Source organism: Callospermophilus lateralis, chromosome 5 (genome assembly GCF_048772815.1).
Source record: "Callospermophilus lateralis isolate mCalLat2 chromosome 5, mCalLat2.hap1, whole genome shotgun sequence".
In the NCBI taxonomy this organism is placed as follows: Eukaryota; Metazoa; Chordata; class Mammalia; order Rodentia; family Sciuridae; genus Callospermophilus; species Callospermophilus lateralis.
Window position 1 is genome coordinate 83,733,583 of NC_135309.1, and position 26,153 is coordinate 83,759,735.

General features: G+C 32.5%; 1 protein-coding gene across 2 annotated transcripts; it reads left to right on the forward strand.

Annotated features, from left to right (window-relative positions):
- Positions 1-98: 98 nt before the first annotated feature.
- Positions 99-24,840, forward strand: Gin1 (gypsy retrotransposon integrase 1). 2 transcript variants are annotated; one of them, XM_076856009.1, is made up of 8 exons: positions 99-148; positions 6,412-6,557; positions 8,950-9,143; positions 11,019-11,324; positions 16,441-16,632; positions 16,735-16,911; positions 17,553-17,838; positions 24,254-24,840. In XM_076856009.1, exons 2-8 carry the CDS (start codon positions 6,419-6,421, stop codon positions 24,526-24,528), a joined length of 1,569 nt encoding a protein of 522 aa, XP_076712124.1. In that variant the 5' UTR covers positions 99-148; positions 6,412-6,418; the 3' UTR covers positions 24,529-24,840. The 2 variants fall into 2 exon arrangements, with proteins under 2 accessions (XP_076712124.1, XP_076712125.1); XM_076856010.2 differs by lacking the exon at positions 99-148 and adding an exon at positions 5,323-5,469.
- Positions 24,841-26,153: the final 1,313 nt, after the last annotated feature.

The following is a 26,153-nucleotide window of genomic DNA, read 5'->3' on the forward strand; positions in this document are numbered from 1 at the left end:
CAAGAGCCCAACGACCCGCCCTAATCTTTTTCGGACCGAGGTTCCACAGGCCCAGGAAGGACCGACTGGGGTACTTCCGCTTCCTGTAGCACCAGATAAGTCGCGAGAGGAAGCTTAAATACAGTCGTTTGCATTTAGGACCACTTCGGTGAGTGGTCATTCTGATGTGCTTTATCATACGTACTGGTTTATTTTACTTTATCTTATTTTAAAGTGAAGTGTAACCTGACAGTAATTTCAAAATCATTCTCTTCGACTGAAGGCTGAAGATTTTGCGCAGGCGCCGTTGGGACGGGAGGGCCCTGAACGTTGCGAAGTCCCACCCAGCAGGCTAGAAAGGGGAGAATATTATTGTCGGGCCCTGGGAGGTGACAACTAGGTGGGATTGAGTTTTACTCAAAGTCGTTTTCCTGCTTGTGCATAGTTTATCTGGACCTTACCCTTAAAAGTCAGTTAACAAGCCATCAAAATGTTTGGGAAATACTTCTGCATAGTTATAGTATTTGAGACTCCAAGGTTATGAGTGAATTCAAAGGTCGGGTGCGGCTCTTGACTGACGTTAGAGCTTTCTGATCCATACTTTATCATAGTTGTGATTTAATCTGAAATGTTGCCCCAAATTAAAGACTTCTGTGATGGGGAGAAACATGAACTTAAGATAGAATCTTGTCACGTGGTTTTAAGGAAAAGAATACATATTATTTTATTATTTCCCCTACGTGTGCATGTCAAAACCAGAATGGAAAAATAATTTTCAAAATGGAAATGAATGTATCTTATGTGGCTTCATGTGTATGCCTAAGGAGTTAAAGGCTTTTGTTGTTTTTGTAAGCTGAAATGAAGCAGAGAAGTATCTGGTGTATTCATTTTCCAGTCTCTCACATTGCATAAAATTGTACTGGCCCATTTTTTTTCAACAATTAAAATAGAATATTTAAAAAAATCAGAATACAAATTCCAAGTTTTTGTGTTGTTGAAACCAAGATTTTACTTCAAGTTGTAATACATGCATATTATTATCTTTCAGAGGCTTAGGTTACCAGCTTGATGGTTTTTACTCTTCTTGAAACACAAAACCTTATTGTATTTGAAGTAAGATAGTTAACTGTCTTACTTCATTGGACATACAAGATAAAATTATCAAAGGAATTAAGCAATAAATATTCACAAAGATATTTGTTCATTTTAACCAAATATGATCCTAACATTCCTTTTGCAAAAACAGAAGTTGTGATCACCCTCAACTACCTTTTCTGATTCCTAAATTCTTAAAAATATAAGCAAATCCAAAAATGGGCTAAAATACTCTTTATTTATGTAATTCAGACAGATCTCTTAATTCTTTGTGACTGATACCTTTGCTTAATAATCTGTGCATAGAAGATATTTTATTATGTTTGCCCTGAATGTTGGAGCTTAAAACCATTCTTCTCATATTAACTACCTCTCAAATGGTTGGTTTCTTGCGACCAGGTGATGAATAGGAAAAATTTCTGTTTTTTTAAATTATTTTACATAAATACCAAATATGAATAACAACTCTTAACCATCTATTTAAAAGGCAATGCTTTTATAAAGTCATCTGTCTTAGACATTTTCTATTTCTCATCTGTCTTTTAAATTCAGAGCCAGCATTAAACATAAGGTCATTATAGCTGAGTGCAGTGGAACACACCTAAATACCAGCTACTCAGGAGGTTGTGGCAGGAGGATCACAAGATAGAAGTCAGCCTGTGCAATTTAGCAAGATGTTCTCTTAAAATATAAAAGACTGGAGATGTGACTTAGTGGTAGAGTGTCCCTGGGTTTAATCTCTCTTACTGCAAAAGTATGTAAATAAATAAATAGTCATTATAAATTATATGTCTCCTGAGTCTTCTGGGTTTTGCTATTAGCAGTATAAATTTATAAATAAACATAGCTCTAAAACATTAATCACTGTTAATGTAAGGACAGAGATTTTAAAATCTTTTTTCCTTATAAAATTTTTGAGAAAAGAAAGTGTTCTCTTAAAACAGCCTGATGTGAATGATAATATTTGAATATAACAATAATTACATATTACTTTACTATTTACAAAGGACTTATCAAATCCATTGTATCATTAATCCTCATTATTGTAAAGAAAAAAAAGGACAGTTATTATGTCTTTCCCCCCCCCAAACATTGGTACTGAGTCGTAGGTAAGTATCAAACACCTGTAATTCTTACTCCATCCTTCTTAGACACACCCTTCTTGAAATTCCATGTATGTATTGTCACCAACAGTACTCTGCAACTTTGATAGTACTTGTTTTTTGTTTTCCTGTTGTTTATATAATAGTATTGTATTGTGGTTTTAATTAACTTTTTTTCGTTGTCTCAAGTGATGTAGAGTACTTTTCATTTGTTTATTTAACATTATATCTATACAGCTCTTTTGCTGATTTTAAAAATTGGATTGTTATAAATTTTGAAATTTCAGATAGAAGTTCTTTATTGGAAATGTGTTTTGCAAATATTTTCTCCCAGATGTGATTTCTTTTATTTTCTTAACAATGTATTTATTTTCTTAACAATGCAAAAGTTATAATTTTTATTTCATAAATGATATTTTTTATTTGTTATTTTGGAAGTATTGCCGGACCAAAGTTCTTCTCTTCTAGAATTAGACTTCTGTAATTATAGGTTTTATATTTGGACCTATGACCCATTTTAAGTTAATTTTTACATATAGTGCGAGCTATAAGTTGAAGTTCATGTTTTTTTTTTTTTTAATACAGTTGTTTATTTGTTCCAGTATTTATTGAAAACAGACTTTCTTCATTAAAATTACTTTGGAACTTCTGCTGAAAATCTGTTTACCATATCTGAGTGGATTTTTATTGGAGACTCTTATTTTTTTCCATGGATCTACTGCTCTCATTTTGCTAGTACCATAGTCTTGATTGCCACACCATCACTTGGTCCCCAGAAACTGAGTCTTGTAATAATGAAGTTCTTTAACTATTTTTACTTTACAAAGTTGTTTTAACTTTTCTAAGTCCCATGTCAATTTGAGAATTGACTTATCTGTTTCTACAAAAGAGTTTCTGGGTTTCTGATTTGGATTGCATTGAATCTTTAATCAGTTTAGGGGAAATTGGTATCTTTGTAAAGTTGTCCAGCTTTTTCTCCTTGTTAGGGTGGGAGTAACTTTACAACCTTCTACATTTTAGACAGAAACTTCTGTGGGAATTTTTAAATGATATTTCAGATGGAAACAATTTACTTTCATTGTGTTATTCACTGTAATATCCTTATGGGAAGAGATCATAAGATGAATTCCTTTATTTGTAAAATGGATGTCATCCCTTCCTGCTTTCTCAGGAACATAATACTGTCACTTATTATTTTTTCCTCTCCTCCATTTCTAATAGTCTTTCTCTAGAAGCCCTTCCTCTTAAAAAACTTTTTGGGTTATTCCCTTCTTGCAACCAAAACAATTTTTCTTTAATTTTTAAAAATTGTAGTAATTTGAAATTTACCATTTTAACCATTTTTAAGTGTGCCATTAACTAACTAGCATTCAGTCCATTAATATTGTGTAACAATCACCACTGTCCATCTCCAGAACTCTTTTCACCTTGTATAAATAAAGCTATACCCATTAGACAATAATTTACCTCTTTCCTGCTCCCTGTTTAGACCAATGACTGAACCTTGTGTCTATCTCTTTTGTTTATTTATTTGTTTGTTTTTAAATACCTTTATTTTATTTATTTATTTTTATGTGGTGCTGAGGATTGAACCCAAGGCCCTGCACGTGCTAGGCTAGCACTCTACCGCTGAGCCATAACCCCAGCCCCTCCCCCATCTATCTCTTTTTTCTTCTTTTTTAAATTTGTTTTAATTAGTTACACATGACAGTACAATGACCTTGACATATCATACATTTGAATCAGATGAGATATAATATCTCATTTTTCTGAGTATGCAAGTTGCATAATCACATTAGTCATGCATTCACATATATACACACAGTAATAATAATGTCTGTTTCATTCTACTATCCTTCCTATCTCCCCACCCCCTCCCTTCCCCTTCCATCACTTCTCTCTACCTAATCTAGGGTAACCTATTCTTTTTTTTTTTTTCTCATGTCTTCATTCATGTATTTTGTATAACAATGAGGGTCTCCTTCTACCATCCATGTGCGCACGCGCGCGCGCACACACACACACACACACACTGGGTACAAGTCCTTTGTTATGTATATATTTATTAAAGACATCTTTTCCCAGTTTCTGACTTGCCTTTTCACTTTCTTAATAGTATCTTTTGATGAACAGACATGTTGACTTTTATGAAATCCTAGTATTTTTTTTGTGTATGTCCTGTTTAAGAAATCTTGGCTTATTCTAAGGATTTCAAGATCTTTTCCTTTGTTTTCTCCCAGAAGCTTTGTTGTTTACCTTTCACATTTAGGATTATGATCTATGTGGAATTAGTGTTTAAGAAGAATGTGAGGCAGCTGCTTAATGGTTTTATTTTCCTATAAAGATATCCAGTTATTCCAATATCACTAAAAGACCATATCTTCCCCCATTATATTGAATGTTTTATTGTAAACTAATTGACTTTAAATGTATGGATCTAATTCTACATTCCCTATTCTGTTCCAGTGGCCTATTTGTCTATTTTTATGCCAGTTCTACAGTGTCTTTTTTACTTATTTTTATACAAGATCTTAAAATATAATCCATTCATTTTCAAGGGTTTTTCAGAAGCTGCAATATGCTACTTTGTTCGTTTGTGGGTACAGCCATCTTTTATAAAATGAAAAAGTTATATATTTAAATGAAAGTGGATTAAACTTAGAACAAATTGATTGATAATACTTTGTGGAGAACTGACCTGTTTTTTAGATTATAATGGGACTGTGTTATCATTACAGAAGTTTTACTTTTAAGCAGATTATACTTCATGTTAACTTAATATTGAGGGATGTTAGAATTGCATTGGTATTTTCTGTGAACTTGTAAATAGACCAGAAAAGTGTTGTTAGCTGTTCAAAGAGCTGTATCATAGGAAAAGAGACTTATACAACTTAAGCTATGGTTCATTGGCATAATTTGTTCTGCTTTGTTCCAATGTTCTCTTTACAGTAATATATTCTTTGTTTCATCTTTAGATCCTCCAATAGTCAGAAAATATGTTGTTTTTAGAATTTTGAATTTTAATAATTTGTATTAGAGTTGTAGCAGGAAACTGAAGATATATTCTCTTGTGGTTTTTAAAGAAAATTTAATAAAATTTCTTTTTTCAGAGGTATGGATAGGGACAAATAAACCTGGAGATTAATAGCAGCAAAAAATAGTTACTACTTCTAGGACTGACATGTCAAGAAGAAATGATTTTGACTTCCAGTGAGAATTAGAGACAAAGAATACAGGCTCCCCGATGGGTGCTCTTTGTAAAGGGTTGCTGCTTTATCTAAGAAAAAAGCCGGTAAATAAATATCCTGACTTATTTCTTCTCTTGCATTCTGATTTGCCACTGCCTCCCACTGATAGTTCCAATCAGAAAATGATAAATGCAGAGTGTAAAGGTCAATTTCCTAGGGCACAGCGAACAGGAGAGAAAGGCCAAAAAGTGGATATGGAGGATTGACCATGGTGGCAAATAGAATAACAGAATTGTTCCTTTTAACTGAAAATATGAAATAAAAGCTTTTTTTTTTTTTTTTTGTAAATGGTTCACCATGTTACCTATAGTCTGTTATAGAAAAGGGTTTGGTTTTGCTTTTGCCAGTACAGCCAGATTTTTTTTTTATGACATTGACAGAGTATATACAGCACCAAAACGCATTTTTGTTCAAGATAAATCGTTTACATGTAGATCAGAAGAATGTATGAGATCTGGCTGCTAAATATCTTCTCTGTCATGTATCATTAGAACATTCACAAAATATATTTAACATATGATTTGAATATGAGGTTTTTTGCATTTTGTAATGATCATGAATGTATTTAGAAGTAATATAAAATTATATTTCTCTCCTTATAATCTGTTATTTAAATGTCACAAAACAGGACCAACCTATGTAAGTAACATTTTCATTGTTGGCAATAAGAGGACTAACCAAACCTTACAGAGAGTATGTTTGTTCATTTTTCCCCTAGTATATAGAAAATTTTCAGCATTGCTTATCACACAAAAAGAGACAAGATAATTTGTCTTGATTTATCTCAAAAATAGCATTTAAATATTTTTGTTCACGTACATCACTCTATTCCTTTTTTGTACCACAATTGTCTCCCTCCCAGAAATGTTTTGGGAATGCTCAATTCAAAAGCAAAGATGTGACAGAAACCTTAACTAAAATAGGCTTTTCCCAAAGCATGAATTAGATTATTATTTAAGTAATATCTTTAAATACCTTTTATCTAGGTTCACGATGGTCCGGAGTGGAAAAAATGGTGACCTTCATCTTAAACAGATTGCATATTATAAGCGAACTGGTGAATATCATTCAACTACACTACCAAGTGAGAGAAGTGGCATTAGAAGAGCAGCAAAAAAATTTGTCTTCAAAGGTGAAATTAACATCCAAAATTTTGAATATAAGTTATAGGTTCTTTTCCACATGCATTTTTATTTTGTGGATTCCTGATAATTTCTGTGGTAATTTGTTGTTGCTAAACAGTTATGAGTTAAGATGATAATGACAATCAAAAGCAAAATGAGAAATCATACTGAAGCCAACTGAAGGCCAGTAAGCATAAGAAGGGCCTTCAGAATTATATACAGAGATACCATGAAAAAATAAATAAAACCTACATAGAAGCCTGCGTGGGAATTGATTGATTTGTCCTTCCTTTGTACTTCAGTAGTTCCTACTTAGATGGGGCATTTTCAAGCACTTACGCCACTGTAAATGAGGAATTTATTTGATGTTTAATATAAAAATATTAACAAAGTTAACTAATTTGTTTTCTAAAAGAAGAAATGGAGGGAATTAACTATATTCATTTCTGTGGTCCCCCCCCCCCACACTGCTATAAAGTATTCTGAGAGTTACATTTATTTTTGGATCCTGAATTCCCTTGATAGATTAAATATTTGAAAGGCAGTGCAATATTTATCTTGAAAGGTCCTCTTCCCGCCTCCCCTCCTCCAAAGAGGATGAGAAGTTTGGGATAGGATAGATAAGAAGAATAGTCAATGCGTAGCTAAATGAGTGTCAGTGCTTTTGATGGGAGTTTTGCACATAGGTACCTTAGGCTTTTCCCAAAGCATGTCAAGAAAATTCTAATAAACAAATGCCTGTTCTCTCCTGTGTACATGCCTATCAATAACTCCATATGCTTAAAGAAGGCAGACTATTTACTTCTTATACCCTTAAAGTGAGATGTTGGGGATGCAAATCAAGTCAAGATGGCGCCTGGCACTTTGCCAGGAGAAGTGGTTTGTGAAGCAACGCCAGTAAGCCATTAAGATGATGAGGATTCCTTATTGGCTGACTGCTGATGTTAATTGAGTCAAGCTGTGTGTAATTAGTTAAGTATATATACCTCTGCTATCTGGCAGAGAAGCGGCTCCTGCTACCTTGGGTGCCTGCTACTTTGAGTTCTCGCTCAGTTCCCGCTGAGTTCACTTGCAATAAAGTAGTTCCCATTTCAATCTTCAAGTTTCTTGTCACCTCTTGGTTATTTTGCCCAGCCGGACTGCAGCAGTGAGGATTCATTTTTATTCATTTATTTAATCATTTATGGAAAAAATGTTTAACTGAGTTTTCACTGAATGCCAATCATATCCTATGCCCTTAAGATATATAAGAGTTCCTGATTTATAAGATAAAGAGTTCCTTCACTCAGAATGCTTTCCTTCTAATTAAATAAGGAACATTTTATTCAGCATGTGTTTTAGCACATAGTAGCTTAGTGCTAGATTCTGTCCTTTAAGTAGTTATCCTGTCCGTACTGGAGAAGTGATGGTTCTGAATCCCTTGGTTGTTGCTCAATTGCAAATTCTTCTCAGGTATCCTAAAGAAAATGCAATTAGCTTGGAGAAGTGGAGTGTGCCTGTAATCTCAGCAGTTTGGGAGGCTAAAGCAGGAGGATCATGAGTTCAAAGCCACCTCAACAATTTAGCGAGGCCCTAAGCAACTTAGTGAGACCCTGTCATTAAATAAAATATTCAAAAATGGCTGGGGATATGGCTCAGTGGTTGAGTGCCCTGGGTTCAATACCCAGTACTAAGGAAAAAGAAAGAAATGCAATTAGCTCAGTGTAGTGGTATAGCCCTATAATTCCAGCCACTGGCAACTTTAAGTTTGAGGCCATCCTAGGCAATTTAGTCATTTCCTCTATTTAAAAAAAAAAAAAAAAAAAAAAACAGGCCTGGGGAGGTATCTCAGTGGTAGAGTGCCCTGAGTTCCATCCTTAGTACTACAGGGCGCGGGGGGAAGGAAAGAAAATAACTTAAAACATTTAGCTTATTCCTCTTTACCAACCCTAGCTTCTATTCAAATCTAGAAAAAGCAGAGAGGGATAGTTGCTTACAAAACTACAGTTATGTAAGTGCAATATTTTTAGAAAATTCTGTTCCGGGGGTTATTTTTCTGTATATAATTCATTTGCTAATTTATGCCATTTTTAGGAGGCATCTGCAGATATTTTTCCTAGTTTGAGTTCTCCCATAGATACTGTCACAGTTATCACATGCTTTGGCAAATAAGCTGGCTCTGCTTGTATTGATAGTTACAGAATTAAAGCAGCTAGGGTTCTTCCTAGATAGCTAATAAGTATAACAGCTAAGGACCTTAGAGTTTGTATGGTGACATCATTACAAGTAAATATTATTTTAAGTGGAGAAAGACTTTGTAAATTCAGTAACTCTATAGTTTGAAGATAAGTCTGTGATTATCTTTATGATATAAATTTTTAAAAAGTTACAGTTTTATCTCTTTGGTATCATTTTTTCCAGAAAAAAAGCTGTTTTATGTTGGAAAAGACAGAAAACAAAATCGTTTGGTAATTGTTTCAGAAGAGGAAAAAAAGAAAGTCCTAAGAGAATGCCATGAAAATGACACTGGAGCTCATCATGGCATATCCAGAACTCTCACTTTAGTGGAATCCAGTTACTATTGGACTTCTGTGACCAATGATGTCAAACAGTGGGTATGGCTTTATGTATTTAGAACACTTTGACTAATATCTTTTTAAGAAGTATGCAAAATTCGTTGTTGCTCCAGATTTACTCTGGTTTCTCATTAAGTATTTTTTTGTATGGGAGTTTATATACTAAAAAAATATTAATTGTTAGTTTTATTTCCCTTCACAGTTCTTTTAAATCACTAAATTGCAATTTGAACTAAAATAAAAGTATTGTTTAAACATTTGAAAATACCATATTTAGGGCTGGGGTTGTGGCTCAGCAGTAGAGTGCTTGCCTAGTATGTATAAGGCACTGTGTTTAATCCTCAGCACCACATAAAAATAAAATAAAATGAAGTTATTGTGCTCAACTACAATTAAAAAATAAAATATTTAAATAAAAAAGAAAATACCATATTTATATAGATGATTTAGAACCACATTTTCATCATTGAACTTTTTTGTATAGGCAGAATTTAAATGGGGCTGAAATTCCTTTGATTAATTTATTACATTTTTAATGCCAGTCATATTTTCTGTATGCAGGAGAATATGTTTACAAATCAAACCCAATTTCTGCTCTCAGCTTTCATTTCTATTCCAATTTGAGTTAGAAAGTGTCAAACATGGCAGAAACTCCAAACCAAAATCAAATTGTGAACCTGCCATGCATCCCTTATAAACATGCACTGAAATCTTTGTCACTGAATATGTATGATTTGAGAATGGATATGATCTTTTGAAATTATCAGAGGTTATTTATGATTAAATCTGGCGAATAAGTTCAAGTTGGAAAGTGAAAAAATCTAATCAAAAGTAACTATGACTATACTGTAGTACGATCATTTAAAATTTTTTCTTAAAAAGTTAGTTTGGAATTAGTTTCCAAAGTGAAATTACAGAAGTATATTGAAAAATGGCACCATCCATAAATTTATCATTTGATCTCATCTCACTTCCCTTAACTGAAACATGGGCTTTGTTTTTGTTCACTGACCCCCCTTTTTCGTTCATTAGGACCTAGAGAAATTCCTGGTGTCTATAAATGTTGTTATTGAAATTACATCAATGAATATTCTTGGAGTAAATGAATGAATGAACATCGAGTGATAAGTTTAGAAACATCTTTTACATATAGAAATTATTGCATATTCACAAACTGATTTCAAGTCATAGAAAATGAAACATCACATAGTTTCCCATAAGTATGTACAATTTTATGTGTCAATTAAAAAGTAAAATAATAGGAACTGGGGTTGTGGCTCATTGGTAGAGTGCTTGCCTCGCACATGTGAGGCCCTGGGTTCCATCCTCAGCACCAAATATAAATAAAGTAAAGGTATAAAAAACAAAGTAAAATAATAGGAAAACTTACTTTAAGACCTATTGGTTTAATAAATATTTATTGAATGTGAATTAGAATTATGTTCCATGTGACTAAAACCCTATATGATGGTCATTTGATAGAAATAGCAATTACTATTTGCTTAGTGTTCTTAATAAAAGATTTTGTTTTGAATTTAATTTTTTTTTTTTCTGTACCACTGAGCTTTATACTTTTGTTTTCATGTTGTTATTTTCAACTTGAAACTTTTCCTTTAGCATTTCTTACAAGGCAGTCCAATGACAATTAACTCACTTTTTTTTTTTTTTTTTGCCCTGGAAATGTCTTGATGTTGCCTTTATTTCTAAATGGCAGCTTTTCTGGGTAGAGTATTCTTAGTTGTTAGTTTTTCAATAAAAGGTTTAATTCAGTTTGCTGTTCTTAGTCCAAAAGTTTCTCCTTCAAAATGCAAAGTACCTACTAACCATTTCAAAATTATGATTTATAAGATTAGTTTTATATGTCAACTATATTAAAATTTGTCTTTATTTTCTTTATTGTGTTCCTCTTTGTAGGTATATGCCTGTCAGCATTGCCAAGTGGCAAAAAATACAGTTATTCTAGCACCTAAACAACACCTTCTCAAGGTGGACAATCCATGGAGTATAGTTACTGTTGATCTGATGGGACCTTTTCATACAAGCAACAGAAGTCATGTATATGCTTTAATCATGACAGATTTGTTTACAAAATGGGTTATGATTTTGCCTCTGTGTGATGTTTCAGCATCAGAAATTTCTAAAGCTATTATCAATATATTTTTCTTATATGGACCTCCTCAGAAAATAATAATGGACCAAAGAGATGAATTCATTCAACAGGTAAGATGATTAAACTACTTAGGTTTGAGAGTATATTCTTCCTGCCTTTCAGTGTTCAGTCCACAGTGCCCTGTACATGATAAAGTACTTAATAAGTTCAGATAAATTGCTATGGTAGAAGGGTAGTTGGACTGGAAATTAGGAGACTAGATTTTAGTACTTACTGTGCTGCTAAATATTTGTAAACCTATCTTTGGGAATCCTCAAACTAAAATGAGAAGATTACACAAAATAATCTTTGTTTGCTTCTTGCCCATGAAGCCAGAAGGAAGATTAGGGGAGGAAAGGAAGAGGGGTTAAGGGGGAAGAGACAGGAAAGGGGAGAAACTACAGAATGAAATTAACCAGGGCTGGTGTTGTGGCTCAGTGGTAGAGCACTTGCTTAGCACATGTGAGGCCCTGGGTTCGATTGTCAGCACCACATATAAATAAATAAAATAAAGGTCTATTGGCAACATATATATATTAATTAATTATATATAATTAGCATATATTTATATATATAAAATATATATACATTAATATGTATGTATATATTATGTATATATATATATATATATAAATCAAATTATGTGATGTACTTATATGAGTATACCACAGTGAATTCCACCTTTATATGTGTCTATAAAGCACAAGTCAAAAGAAAAAAAAAAACAAGAACAAAAAATTAGAAGACAAACCAGTAGAATAGAGGAAAGGGAGCAGAGGGAAGGAATGGGATAAGGAAAGAAGTACTGGGAATTGAAATGAAACAAAGTGTGTTCCATATGTTTAGGATTATGTCAGAATGAACCTTACTTATATATAACTAGAATGCACTGATAAAAACTTAAAAATTTCTAATTGTCAGGTAAAGGGTGTCTTGACTAGATGGAAAAATACATCTTATACATGAATGAGAGTATTCAATATTGAAAGATTTTTTCCCCTTGTCTTGGCCTTTTACCTAATTAAAGTTAATCTGGAAGAATAAGCAGGCAATAATATGTATGAAAAGTCTAAAAAACAAATGTAATACTGTTAGACTTAAAGCCTATTTTAAATTTTTGCAATTAAACCAGGCAGAGTGGTACACACCTGTAGTCCTAGCTATTTGGAAGGCTGAGGTGGGAGGATTACTTGTGCCCAAGAGTTCAAGATGAACCTGAGCAAAATAACAAGACTTTGTTTAAAAAAAAAAAAAAAAAAAAAAAGGAAAGGAAAGGAAAAAAAGTATAAAATTTCATAAAGGATAGATTACCATATAGGAATAATCAGAGTTAGCTAGACTTTCTTGGTACATAATACCTATGATGTCTCAGTCCAAAAGAAATACCTAAACTTGTATTTATTAAGTAGTTAGGGCTTGTGTGAGGATCCCTAAGACTATCCCCACTAGGGGCAATCCTCATAATTCACTAGGAGAACACAGCATTTAGGCGTATTCATGGTTAATGTTTATTCAGTGGAAGCATATAAAGCAAAATCAGCAAAGAGAAAAGGTATATGAGGAGAAGTCAGAGAAATACAAGAAATAGTAACTTGTGTAAGCTCCTAAGATCTCTCCCACTAGAGTTACACAGGATGTGTTTATTTTCCTGCAGCAGTGAATTGTGACAAGGGATGTGGAATATTGCCTACAAGGGAAGCTCTTTGGAGACCCAGTGTCTTGAGTTTTTACTGGGACCTTTTCTCATAGGCACCCTGGCCTGGCATATAACAAATTTCTAAACCCTCAGAAGGAAAAGTGTTTAGCAAAAGCCACATGGTTTGTATAAACTATTCAGGCATACTGATCCACCCTTATCAGAGAGTGGGTAGAACCTTTTGGTGGGAACCAGAACCCAAGATCTTAGACATCTGCCAAGGACCAATCTTACAAGGAGGATTTTCTTTTCTTTTTTTTTTTTTTTGTACTAGGGATTGAATCCAGGGGTGTTTAACCACTGAGACATAATCCACAGCCCTTTTTTGTGTTTTATTTAGAGACGGGGTCTCACTGAGTTGCTTAGATCCTTGCTAAGTTGCTAAGGCTGACTCTGAACTCTCAATCTTTCTGCCTCAGCCTCCTCCTGAGTCACTGGGATTACAGGCGTGTGCCACCAGCTCAGCATAAGGAGCACTTTCAAAGGATAGCAGTCTCAGACCTTCCATGTTAATTCTTTTCAGCACAGGTCTATGCAGACAACTTAATAAGCATTTACATCCTAACCCACTTAATATCCATTTTAAAATATAACACTCGTAGCTGGGGGTGTAGGTCAGTAGCAAAACATACTTAGCATACATGAGATCCTGGGTTTAATTCTCAGCACTAAAATAATAAAGAAAATGAAATATGTATATGTTTATAAAATACTCATAAATTGAAAGTATTTTTACTTCATTCAATAATCAAAAACTATGTACTTGTTGTCTACTAAATGAAAGCCAGGCAATGGGGGACACACCTCTAATCCCAGCCACTTGTGAGGTTAAGGTGGGAGGATCAAGAGTTTGAGCTCAGCCTGAATAACATGGCAAGATCCTTTCACCAAAAAAAGAAAGAAAGAGAGAGAGAGAGAGAGAGAGAGAGAGAAAGAAAGAAATTCAATAATGATAATATAGTAGCCATTATGATTAGTCAGCAGGTTTTTTTGGTCATGTTTAAAGTAACTTTAACGTTTACTAAAGATAATAATAAATGTTTACAAGTCTTTTTTGTGAGATTTCTTTATAATAAAAAGTTACATATGTTTGGGAAAATTTGTACTTTTGCTGTGATTAAATTGAAATATTTCATAGAAGTATAATGGTGAAAATGTAAAATGTATTCTTTTGTCGGCAAATACAGAAAATCCTGCTTGGGCTGGGGTTGGGCTGAGTGGTAGAGCACTTACCTAGCATGTGTGAGGCACTGGGTTTAATTCTTAGCACCACATGTAAATAAAATAAAGGTCCACTGACAACTAAAAATAATTTTTTAAATAAATAAAGAAAACACTGCTGGAGTGTTGAAGTAAGTTTAGAACAATACACAAATGGGAAATTTATTATACATTTAGATAAAAATTGAGATATTTCTAACATACTCAGCTTAGAGTATTTGCTAAATTTTAGTTTCCATAAAAGATACGAAAACTTTTTGTAAACTTCTGAAGAAGGAGAATAAGCCTTTATTATTTGTTCTTTTTAAATATACATTGACAGTAGAGTGTATTTTAAAATATTATACATATATTGAGTATAACTTATTCTAATTAGGATCCCATTCTTGTGGTTGAATATGATGTGGGGTTATACTGGTCATGTGAGAATAAGACTTTTTAATGGGAAAACATCTTCATTTTTTAAAATGCCATATGAAACTAAAATTGTAAAGACTGATAGAATATCTGATTAGATGGTTGAGGGAAAAAGTTGATGGGATAAGGTTATCGCAAGTGGATTCACTGGATCATTCCTAGGCAACCTTTTGTAACAAAGAGATTGAAGCCTTTTCCATGAGTCATTTAAAGCCATTGATCAAGTCCTTAGATTGAAACTGACATCAGTGACAACTGTTCTCTGAGATTTCTAATTACTTTTTAATCAAAAGGAGAAAATTAGTAGATAAGAACTGAATTAGTACATATATCAGCATGGAATTGTGTTCATCAGCAAGTAACAGAGAATTCCTCTTCCTTCTCCAATACATAAAACTGCAAAAAGAATTTGTTTTGTACTCAGGCAAAAGAAGACCAGACTGAAAAGGAAAGAATGATAACTGTGAATATCATTGGGAACACATGCTGAGAGCTTTCTGTTCTACCGTCTTTGGGTAGTAACTCTGAATTTTAGGCACATAATATGCCAGAACTCAGGTCACAGTGTCTACATATCAGTCAAAAGAAGGGGGGACAGTGACCAAAAACAAAAAACAAAAAAACTAATAAAAGCTGAGATTATATAATAAATTTAGCATATCTTTTTTTCTGCCAGAATTGTATTTCATGAGCACTTTTACCTTCCAGGGAGATTGGGAAATACAGTTACATTTCTTTTAGCTTTTCTCTAATTAGTATTACATGTTTAATTGTAATGTAAGGCTGGGTTGTAGCTCAGTGGTAAGGTGTTTGCCTAGCATGTGTGAGGCATTGGGTTCCATTCTTAGCACCACATAAAAATAAATAAAATAAAGGTATTGAATCTATTTTTTTTTTTTTTAAAAAGTGTGGGGGGGCACGATGGCTGATGTAGGAAAAGTAGTTATTTTACATTTTACTGTTAACAAGTTTTCTAAACTCATTTTAACTTCTTTTAGGCCCTGCATAAAATAACTGCAATAGCAACAAAAATAATAGTAGTAGTTAATAGTAATAAAGGTAGTTAAAAGTAATAAAGTAGCTAAAACTAATAAGTTCTTGACTATTGCTTGGGAAGAATTCTTTTAAAATGCTTTTATAAACATTAATTTATTTAATTCTCATAGGAGTTCTGGATAAGAAGTTTCATTATTTTACAGATAAGGAAGTTTGGCCAAGTGAGTTTAAAAGTTACTTGGCCAAGGGCACCTGCCTGTTTACTGAATTATGTAACCTACTATATATATATGATGAACTGAATTAAAAAGTTACTTGGATACAGAATTGCTGTTAAATCCTGACCTTCTGTTTCTTTATTTTATGTGTGTGGTAAGGCAGTTAACCTCCCAAGGTTATCTTCAAAGTAGGGTTAATAATACCTCAGAAAATCATTTTAAGATTTAATGACAACAATGTAAAGCATCTTTTGTGTTGACTATCACATAGCAAGGACTCAGTAGTAACTACTATTTTAAGTAAAATATAACAATTATTTTTATTTTTGAAGTATTGGAAATTGATTGTAGGGGCACTTCATCACTGAGCCATATCCCCAGCCCTTTTTTATTTTTGATTGTGAGATGGGGTCTGGCTAAGTTGTCCAGGCTGACTTTGAACTCATAGTCCTCCTGCCACAGCCTCTCGAGTGGCTGAGATTATAAACATACACTAGCATGCCCACAGTATGTATGTTTCTATTTAGAATGTGCTGTGGTCAGTTTAAAGGACAACATTCAAATTCTTTTTGAAGTCTTTTTTAAATCAGTGAAAAATACAAATGTTAAAAAGTCAACTTTGTTTTATGTATTTTTCAGATCAATGATGAACTATATGGATTATTTGGTACAAAACAGATTATAATTCCTCATGCCTCTGGAACTGTAAATCCAACTGAAAGTACTCCCAGCACAATCAAAACATTTCTTTCCAAATACTGTGCTGACCATCCCAACAACTGGGATGAGCACCTATCAGCTCTTTCATTTGCCTTCAATGTAACTCACTTGGTATGTGCCTTTATATTAATTCTGTACTTCTGAGTTATGACTATTTCTTGGCTAGAAAAAAATATTTTATTACAAAATTGTTGTTTATTTTTCTTAAAATAGGAACCTACTAAGAATACACCATATTTTCAAATGTTTAATCGAAATCCTTATATGCCAGAGACTTCGGATAATCTTCATGAAGTGGATGGTGGTAATACAAATATGTTTGCTAGAATTCTAGATGCAATTAAAGAAGCTGATAAAATAATGGAGAATAAGACAACTTCAGTGGGCCAGGTGATTCTATTTAATTCCAGTGGCTTGGGAGGCTGAGGCAGGAGGATCATGAGTTCAAAGCCAGCCTCAGCAACAGTGAGGCGCTAAGCAACTCAGTGAGACCCTGTCTGTAAATAAAATACAAAATAGGGCTGGGAATGTAGCTCAGTGGTTCAGTGACCCTGACTTCAATCCCCAGTAACCCCCCCATCTCCCCCCAAAATGAAAAACTATAGAACTCTATAAAGTGATATTTATTCTTAAAATTTCAGCATGTATACATGTTCATGCACATATATATGCCATACCCTTAAACCAAAATGTTTCTATATGTTAAGTTCTTCTTGTCTTAATTAAATAGTATGCTTTCTAGTTTGGAATTCTGATACTAATGAGAAAATTATGAGTTTTAGAATCATAGCTGTATTCTGTATTTTGACTTTGGGAAATGACTAACGTATTTTAGTTTGCCTTCTCTGTGTAGCAGGGGTGAAAATACTGACTTTGAAATGTTACTTTAAGAATTGAATCAGACTCTTGCCTACTTTTCAGTAGCATTTCAATAAATAACCATTTTGTTATAATATTATCATTATCTGCATTTGCCTTCAAGAAATAACTCACCTCTTGCTTTTTTTTTTTTTTTTTTTTTGCATTTGTAGATGGAGAACAACAATTTAGATGACCTAAATAAAAGCAAAATCATTGTTAAAAAGAAACCAAAGCAATTAAATCCATTTCATTTAAAAGTGGGTCATGAAGTTTTAAGACAAAGGAAAAATTGGTGGAAGGATGGTCGTTTTCAATCTGAATGGGTTGGTCCTTGTGTCATAGACTATATTACAGAAAGTGGATGTGCTGTCCTCAGAGACAATACTGGAACTAGGCTTAAAAGACCTATCAAAATGTCCCATCTTAAGCCTTACATAAGAGAATCCAGTGAACAAGGTAAATATCTGTCACTTTTGTGCATTTTTACTTTCTTTGAAAAGAGAAATTAAAAATACTAGAAATCTTTCTTACTTTTGGGGGTTTTTTTTTGTTCTTATTATTTTTATGCAATTTGATAATAGTTTTAGGTAGGTATCCCAAGGCTGTTTTATTAGAATGTGTCTTCTGAAACTGAAAGATTTTATTTCGATTTGTAGTAGGTTTTTTAGTAATTCATGTGGAAAATACTGAACCTATATCTTCTGTTTTTGTTTTCACAACATCCTGTTAGACACTTGATGCCTGATTTTAGCATGGAAAAAAGCAACTAAAATTATCAATGCCATAAACAAACATTGTACAGAATTTAATTGTGAAATAAATAAGGGAACTTAAAAATGTCGTGAGTGGGGAAAGGTGAGGGTACAGGGTGGGTTGTTTCCACAATGCTATAAGACATGATTGTACTCTAAACAGTCATAATTATCCCCAAATATGAGTAGTTCTTTATAGTCAAGATAGCTGATCTTTTTAACCTTTACTTTCATAGACTAGTTAAATAACATTTTTGCCATGGCTTTCAGATTTAAGTCTCCTACTTTAACAAGACTGTTTTATTTTGTTCCTAGAGCTTCTCTGGGACAGATGACTGAGAGAGAGTTAACTGATACCTTAGCCAATAATTATGCTTTTTATCTAAAGAAAGGTACAGCATAAGTAATATTTGAATATAGGTAACAGCTAATGGATGATACAATATTGATTTTGTTTGTTTGTTTTATGGCATTGGGAATTGAATTCAGGGTCACTCTATCACTGAACTATACCCCCAGCCCTTTTTATTTTATTTTGAGTTAGGGTCTCAGCTCAATTGACCAGGATGACTTACATCTTATGGACGTGCCACCATACCCAGCCAACATACTATATTTTTAAACAATATAAGCAAGTTATTTAGCAGGTTTAAATAAATAGCAACAAGAGTCGAAATGACAAGTAACCTACACTTATCCTGTATTTGGATGTGAAGCCCTTAGGAGCCGGTCAGTAATAATAGCTCAACTATGCTTCTTATCTAAGCCACAACTCTTGTGCTAAAAGCTCTTAGTGCTTTTCCTTCTTGTGACAGCCACAGTTATTCTAGTCAGTAAACTTATCTTGACTATGTTCTAATTCTGAAAACTCACAAGTACTTTCATTCTCTTTGTTAGAAGATAAGTGCTTTCATTCCTTGTGCCACTTGGTTCTCAGCTACCCGGTATAATCTCTTGCTTCCACAAGTTATGTAGAAAAAAAGATTATATATTTATATGCTATCCTTTCTGTAGCAAGATTTCTTTCTTATCTTGGCTGTTCAGGACTTGCTGCCTTCTAATGTACTGACCTTCCTTAATACAAAATTTACACTTAAAATGATCCTGTATCATGATCTGTTTCAATATTTTTTAGTTTACTTTTACCACAGACTTTCTCAGAAAGGACAGCAGATATTTTGCTGCTTCTGAATATAGCTAATCTTAATTGGGAACAAAAGTTTCTAAACATTATAAAGTTTGCCTCATTATTGAATTCTCCAAAGATGTTTCTTTCAGTAATATGAGAAAATTGTAATATTACTACTAGCATACACATAGGAATCTAAGATTAATGGGTGAATTTGTTTTAATTTTTCATATTGACCAAAGGGAGTTCTCATCTGGTCATCCTAGAATCTGCATCTTGATTGGCCATTCTTTGGTCCTCTTTTTTGTAGTTTTTTCATTTGCAAAAATTCAACATACATATGATTCTTGGCATCTATTTTTTTAAATATCATGTATTTTCCTAAAAATCTTCATTTTATAAGCTGATTTTCAGGAATCCTTGAGCTAAATTTAATGCAAACAATATCTTTGAATAACCCAACTTCATATTTGACATAAATTTGGGCAACCTATATCCAAAAGAACTATAAATTTGTCTGCTTTTGTCATCAACACTCTTTACCATTCTTGAGATTTTGTAGTTATATTAAAGATTTACTATCTGAAACACATATACTTCTGTTGCCAAAATCTTATCCATTCTTATCTAGAACATAATGTAGACAGAACACATTTGGTACTAGATCTACAGTATTTATCATTGCTATTTTAAGCAAGGCTATTTAATATTTTGTCTAGTTATTTTTTTAGCAAGAAATTTTAAAACATACTGTAGTATCTCTTCATAATCATAAATATTCCCTTTTGAAAGGGAAAATTACGTTATTAATCCACTGTTCTATTCATCACAAATTTTGAGTTGTTTTTAATTTATTTGATTTGTGATAGATTTGGTCTCCTTCACCCAAAAATTTCACACTCATTTTCCTTCATGATGGAAAACCCCCCACCTGCAAAATGATTTGCACTATTGAGTAAGTTTTCTATTGTTACCATAACAAACTACAATAAATTTAGTGGCTTGAAACAACAAAATTTTGTTATGTTAAAGTTCTATAACTTAGTGTCCAACATAGCTATCAGTGGGATAAAATCAAAGCATCACCATAGTTGTGCTCCTTTCTGAAGGCTCTAGAAAGAATCCATTTTCTAGTTTCTAGAAGTTATCGTCACTACTTGATACAAGGTCCTTTTCTTCTTACTTTAAAGCCAGCAGTGGCTCAACCTCCTCTTCTGCCTCCCTTTTCCACATTTGAAGATCTTTTTCCTTGGACCTGCCCACATAATTCAAGATAATTCCCCTTCATTTTCAGTGGCACTAGGGATTGAACCCAGGAATGTTCTACCTCTGAGCTGCATCCTTGACCTTTTTTATTAGTATTGTTTTATTTTGAGAAAGGGTCTCTGTGTTGCCCAGGCAGGCTGGAATTTGAAATCACCCTGCGTTTGCTTTCTGAATAACTGGGATTATAGACATGTATCACCTCACAAACTAATCTTCCTATTTTAAATGTAACTTTTTACATCCTTAATTCCAGCACTACCTTAATTTGGCATGTTAGATTATATATTCATAGGTTCCAGGGATTACTATATAGACATCTTTGGGAGTCCATTATTCTTCCAACCACAGTATAGTCTGCATAAATGAAACAAAGCAAAATTTAGTCTATATGGCATTAAACTCAAAATATCCACATTATTTTTGATTATTATTGATATAGCTCAGGCAGAGAAAGCCTTCTTTTAGCTTTTTAGTTTTATAATCTCCAAGAGTCAATCCAATCCTCTCTTGATAGTATTAATTATTATTAATGATAGTGATGAGGTATGAAATTATAGTTATTATTTAAGAGAAACAATATAATAGAATGGCAACAAATTCTAAAAGACAGAATTACCAGACCATGTATAGGGTTAATTTAGTCACCTTTCTTCAGAATAAGAAAGTTAAGTAGTATGAAACCTTATATTTTTCTTTCTATATGAAGAAATTAACTAAAGTCATTCAGATTTTTGAGGTTCTTATTTTAATGTATTTTTAAATCTATTTTTTTAATCTTATTGCTTTATTTCTTAAAAATACATAATAAAAAAGTATATCAAACTGCCGAATCTGATACCTCAGATTCAGAGAAACTAAGGACTTAATATTTGGTTCAGTCAAAACTGAAATGAAGCTGGGCACGGTGGCACAGCAGCCTATAATCCCAGCAGTCCCAGAAGCTGAGACAGGAAGATGGAGAGTTCAAAGCCAGCCTCAGCAATATTAAGGCACTAAGCAACTCAGTGAGACCCTGTCTGTAAATGAAATACAAATTTCATTTGTATTTGTGAGGCACTGGATTCAATTTTCAGCACCATATATAGAAAAATAAATAAATAAAAATAAAGGTCCATCGACAACTAAAATATATGTATTCATATAAAATTAAAAAAAAATAGGGCTGGGGATGTGGATCAGTGGCCAAGTGCCCCTGAATTCAACCCCTGGTAACCGCCACCCTCCAAAAAAAAACTGAAATGATACTTTTATTAAACAAATCATAACTTAATTAAAAGGATGAGAAAAGAAGTTTGTAAAGTCTGTTGTGTAACATAACTGAATAGAGAAGTACTTTAATATGGTATGTTTATCTTTCTCTATTTTGAGGGTAAGAGCATCACATTCTTTTCTATATCCCTGACCCAGAATTGTTCTAGGTCAACATAGTCTAATAGATATATAACACAAAAACTATATAACATATAATTTTAAATTTTCTAGTAAAAATTTTAAAAAATACAAGGAAATATGTTAAAATAATTTTAATGTCATATTTTTCATAATTCCATATCTAAAATATTAGACCAACATATGTGTGAGCCTCAAAGTTTCTTTTCTGATAATATTTATTGAAATTAAAGAGTATTTCTTTTGAATTAGAAGATTTAAGCTATAGTAGAATTTGAAACCTAGATATCTTCGTGTAGTTTTCCATTGTGTATAAAATGATTTGTGTCGAATTTGCTGAGTATAATCCTTGTTCTCTACAGTTTTATTATAGTAAGGTAGTTTAGATTCTCACTTATTTAAAAGAAAAAATGTGTATATTTGTGTATTATTATATTATATACATATAGAAACTTTCCTTTTACTAATAAGTGATATTAGTAAAGTCAGAGTAACTTCAAGTGCTTAAGCTCAAGGTCTCTGAATGCATTTCCAGGAAATCAAAGTGATTAACTCATTAGCGATTAACATCTAGGCATATTACTCTCTGTCGATATATATTTACTGTGTATATTTTTCAGAAGTAGAACAATCCACTCATCTGTATGAAAAAATTTTAGGCAGAAAACTTTCATCAAAGATCTCTGAAACTGTCTTTGGAAATTCCTTTAATGCTATGGTATTTGTGATCACTTAATAACTTTACAGCAGTGTACAGACCTTAAACCTATAGAATTCTCCATTGACTATTAGTAGAATAATTTACCAACAATACTATTACCAAACCTAACCTTTGAAGTTCTCTTATAAATTACTACCTGCCCCAATGTCAAACCTCTGTTAACACATTCTGAGTTTTTCATTTCCATGGATCATTTTGGTCCATGATACTTCTCATGGGGTGTGTGATTTGTATTTTCTCTTTCAGTTTTATTCATCTTATCCATCAGTTCATTCCATATTAGAATACAGATATCATTTTCTTTTCACCTTTAATTATCTATACTTTATTCCATGGTAAATTGTGTATCTTCTTAATGTTATTTTCAACATTAATAAGAATTAATTAATAAGAATTTACATTAATAAGAATTGGTGAAATTAAACTTGGAACACCTCTTAAAAACTAAAATACCAGGCATACTTTACTTCAGGAAGAATTAACTGGGCTAACATAAGCCCTAGCTTGTTTGTGTGATCTGTTGATAGCCTAGATTTGTATGATGTACTGAAATTTATAAATTTAAATTTATAAATGTTTAAATTGGATTAGTTAGTGTAGGATCATTTCCCCACACATGTTAGCAAATTTATCTAGTCTGATCAACTTTCATTGATCTTCAATCTAAATGGGCAAATTATCTTTCTTTTGCTATTTCTTGAACTTAAAATATAGGTACTCAATAAGCTAATAAAAACTTAAATAGAATCTGTTAATGTCTTGGGAGAAAGTTCAGAAAAGAAGGCAAGGTTCAGGACATAATCAGATGTGGTAGAAAACTGCCTTTGTAATGAATTAAAAGTATCTGATAGGAAGAAATCCTTTTCTGTTATTCTTTATATTAAAAGATACTGCTATTTTGCTGTCAGTTTAACATTCATTTTAGATACATTTTTCCTGAGGATAATGATAAATTTGCTAAGAATATAATAAAATGCTGGAAAGAAGATTCCCTGTAACAGTTTCAGTGTAGATTAGGTAGACCTAAGAATTACACTTAAGCTAACCTTTTAAAGCTACTTCATTGAAGCCTGCTTCCTTACACATTCCTATCACATCTCATTTTAGCAACTTTATTTTCAGTAATCTGTTTATAACCTATATTGTAATAATTTGATATTGTTGTAAAAAGATCAAAGAATTATCTAATATTGTACATGTAAAGATGTAACAAATATTTTAAACCTTAATAATACACCCAGGAATATTTTGCCAGAAGCATATTAAAGACATCATCATTATCAAAAATATAGTTTTATAATTTTGCTTTTAATCTCTACCACTCCTACTCCCTGTCTTCCACACATAAGTATCTGTCTGAGACAGGTCAAGGTAATGGGAAAATTTATCTGTTTTAAAATCCTTGACCATTGTGTGTGAGAGAGAGAGATATATAAATATATAAATTTTTATTTATTTCACACACACACACATTTTAACTGGATAAGTAAGAAGAAGTTAATCTTGATTGTTCATTTTCATTAGTTTAACTTTTGTTCCTCACTTAACATTGTTTAATTTTAAAATGATATTTAATTATAATTGTGAAAAGCAAACTTATGTCTCTTCTTTCAGACAGTCTTTATCTCTTGCAAGGTTCAGTAGTGACAGATCATGACTACATTGGATTGCCTGAAATTCCAGTTGGAGCATACCAAGCAAATATTCTGGTAGAAGATGCACCTATTGGTATAGTTGACAATGAGTTACTAACATCAAACAAGGATCGTGAACTGTTAGAATATAGAAATGCCAAAACCTCTCCATTGATAGAAGATCATGGTACTCTTGAAAAGCAGACTTTCAGTCTGTTGGACACTTCAAACCAAGTTCTTGAGTACTTAAGTTAGTAAATACAAAAATTAATTTTAAGTACTTATTTAGAATGTATAAAACCCCTTGAGTCTTGATATTTTATCTATTAAATTGTATAGAAGTATCTTGATACTCTGAAGGCAAAATCCTGAAAGTTTGTTTTATAATGGTTTATTTATATAAAGTTATGCTACATATGAGTATCAGTATGTGTGTGTATGTGTGTGTGTGTGTGTATATGTATATATACATATATACACATGTGTGAAAAAATTCAGTTTTTAAATAGAGAATGGGTAAAGCACTTTTGCTTGTTATGAATTAAATTCTAGTTCAAAACTCTCAAATTTTGTCTGTTATTGGTATTGCATTTTCAGTTTTAATTCCTCTCCCTTTTAAAACATAAATTTTAACTACCTAGAATGGGATTAATAAATATTGGATGAACTGTAACATTAATGAAATAAAACTGCTTTCTTTGTCATTTGAGTTTCTAAAGACAATATTGTGGAGGAAAATTAGGGTTGCTTAATGGGTTTTTCACAATATTGATAATTTCAAATTATCTACTTTGTTAGATAGGTTCAAGAAACTATATGTTGGTTTGAAAACATTTGTTCATTTCCATATTATTTATTAAAATCTAAAGCATCCATTATAAGATTTTTTTTCTGCAGTCTTTAAAAAAAGTTAGTATGAAACTGTAATGTATGATTTCACAACTTTGTTCAACAAGTATTATAAAGCACTATTTGAAGCAATGTGGGCAAATTAAAAGGTGAATAAGATGTGTACTTCATCCTTATAAGGGACTTAATGCCCAGTAAGGAATATAGACCATATAAGACATGTACAACTCAAATTATAAGTAAGAAAATTGCTAAATTCCATAAGACAAGTACAAATAATATACCTGTGAAGACAAAAAAAATGTTTCTGGATAGAAAACTTAGATTTATCCTCATGGAAAAAGGATTATGCAGGCTAGTCATTAAAAATGGATAGTATTTGGTGAGTGAGTACAAAAGAATTATAGCAAAAGATGTGTACAAAGAGAGAAAAGTATTTCAGTTATATGCAGAAGTTGTCTTCACTGCCTTGATATGGAAGATAAAGATGAAAAAGTAAGTAGGAAGTCTTGTGGAGAACTTGAATACAGTTAAGAAGGAGTCCTTAACCCTCATAACCTCAGAATGTGACCTGATTTAGAAATAGAGTTATTACAGATGTAATTAGTTAAGATGAGGCCTATTGAACTAAGATGGGCTATTATTCAATATGACCAGAGTCCTAAAGGAAGTTTGGACACAGACCCAGGGGTTGACTGCAAACCATAGAAGCTAGAGTAAAGGGTTCCATACAACACTCCAAAATAAGCCCCTCATCTCAGACTTCTTCCTCTGGAATTGTTGAGACAATGAAATTCAGTTGTTTAAGTCACCCAGTTTGTAGTACTTTGTTGCAGTAGCCTTAGAAAACTAATACAGATGCCTAGCAAAATTATTTTCTGAGAGCAAAAACTAATGAAGGTCTTTGCATAGGTACATGTCATGATAAGAACTGTTTTAGAAATATTTAATCTGAAAGTTTGTAAGGAGAAGATTAGAGGATGAGAGAGAAAAAAAGGCCCTTTTTTTTTTTGATAGATTGATAGGATTTT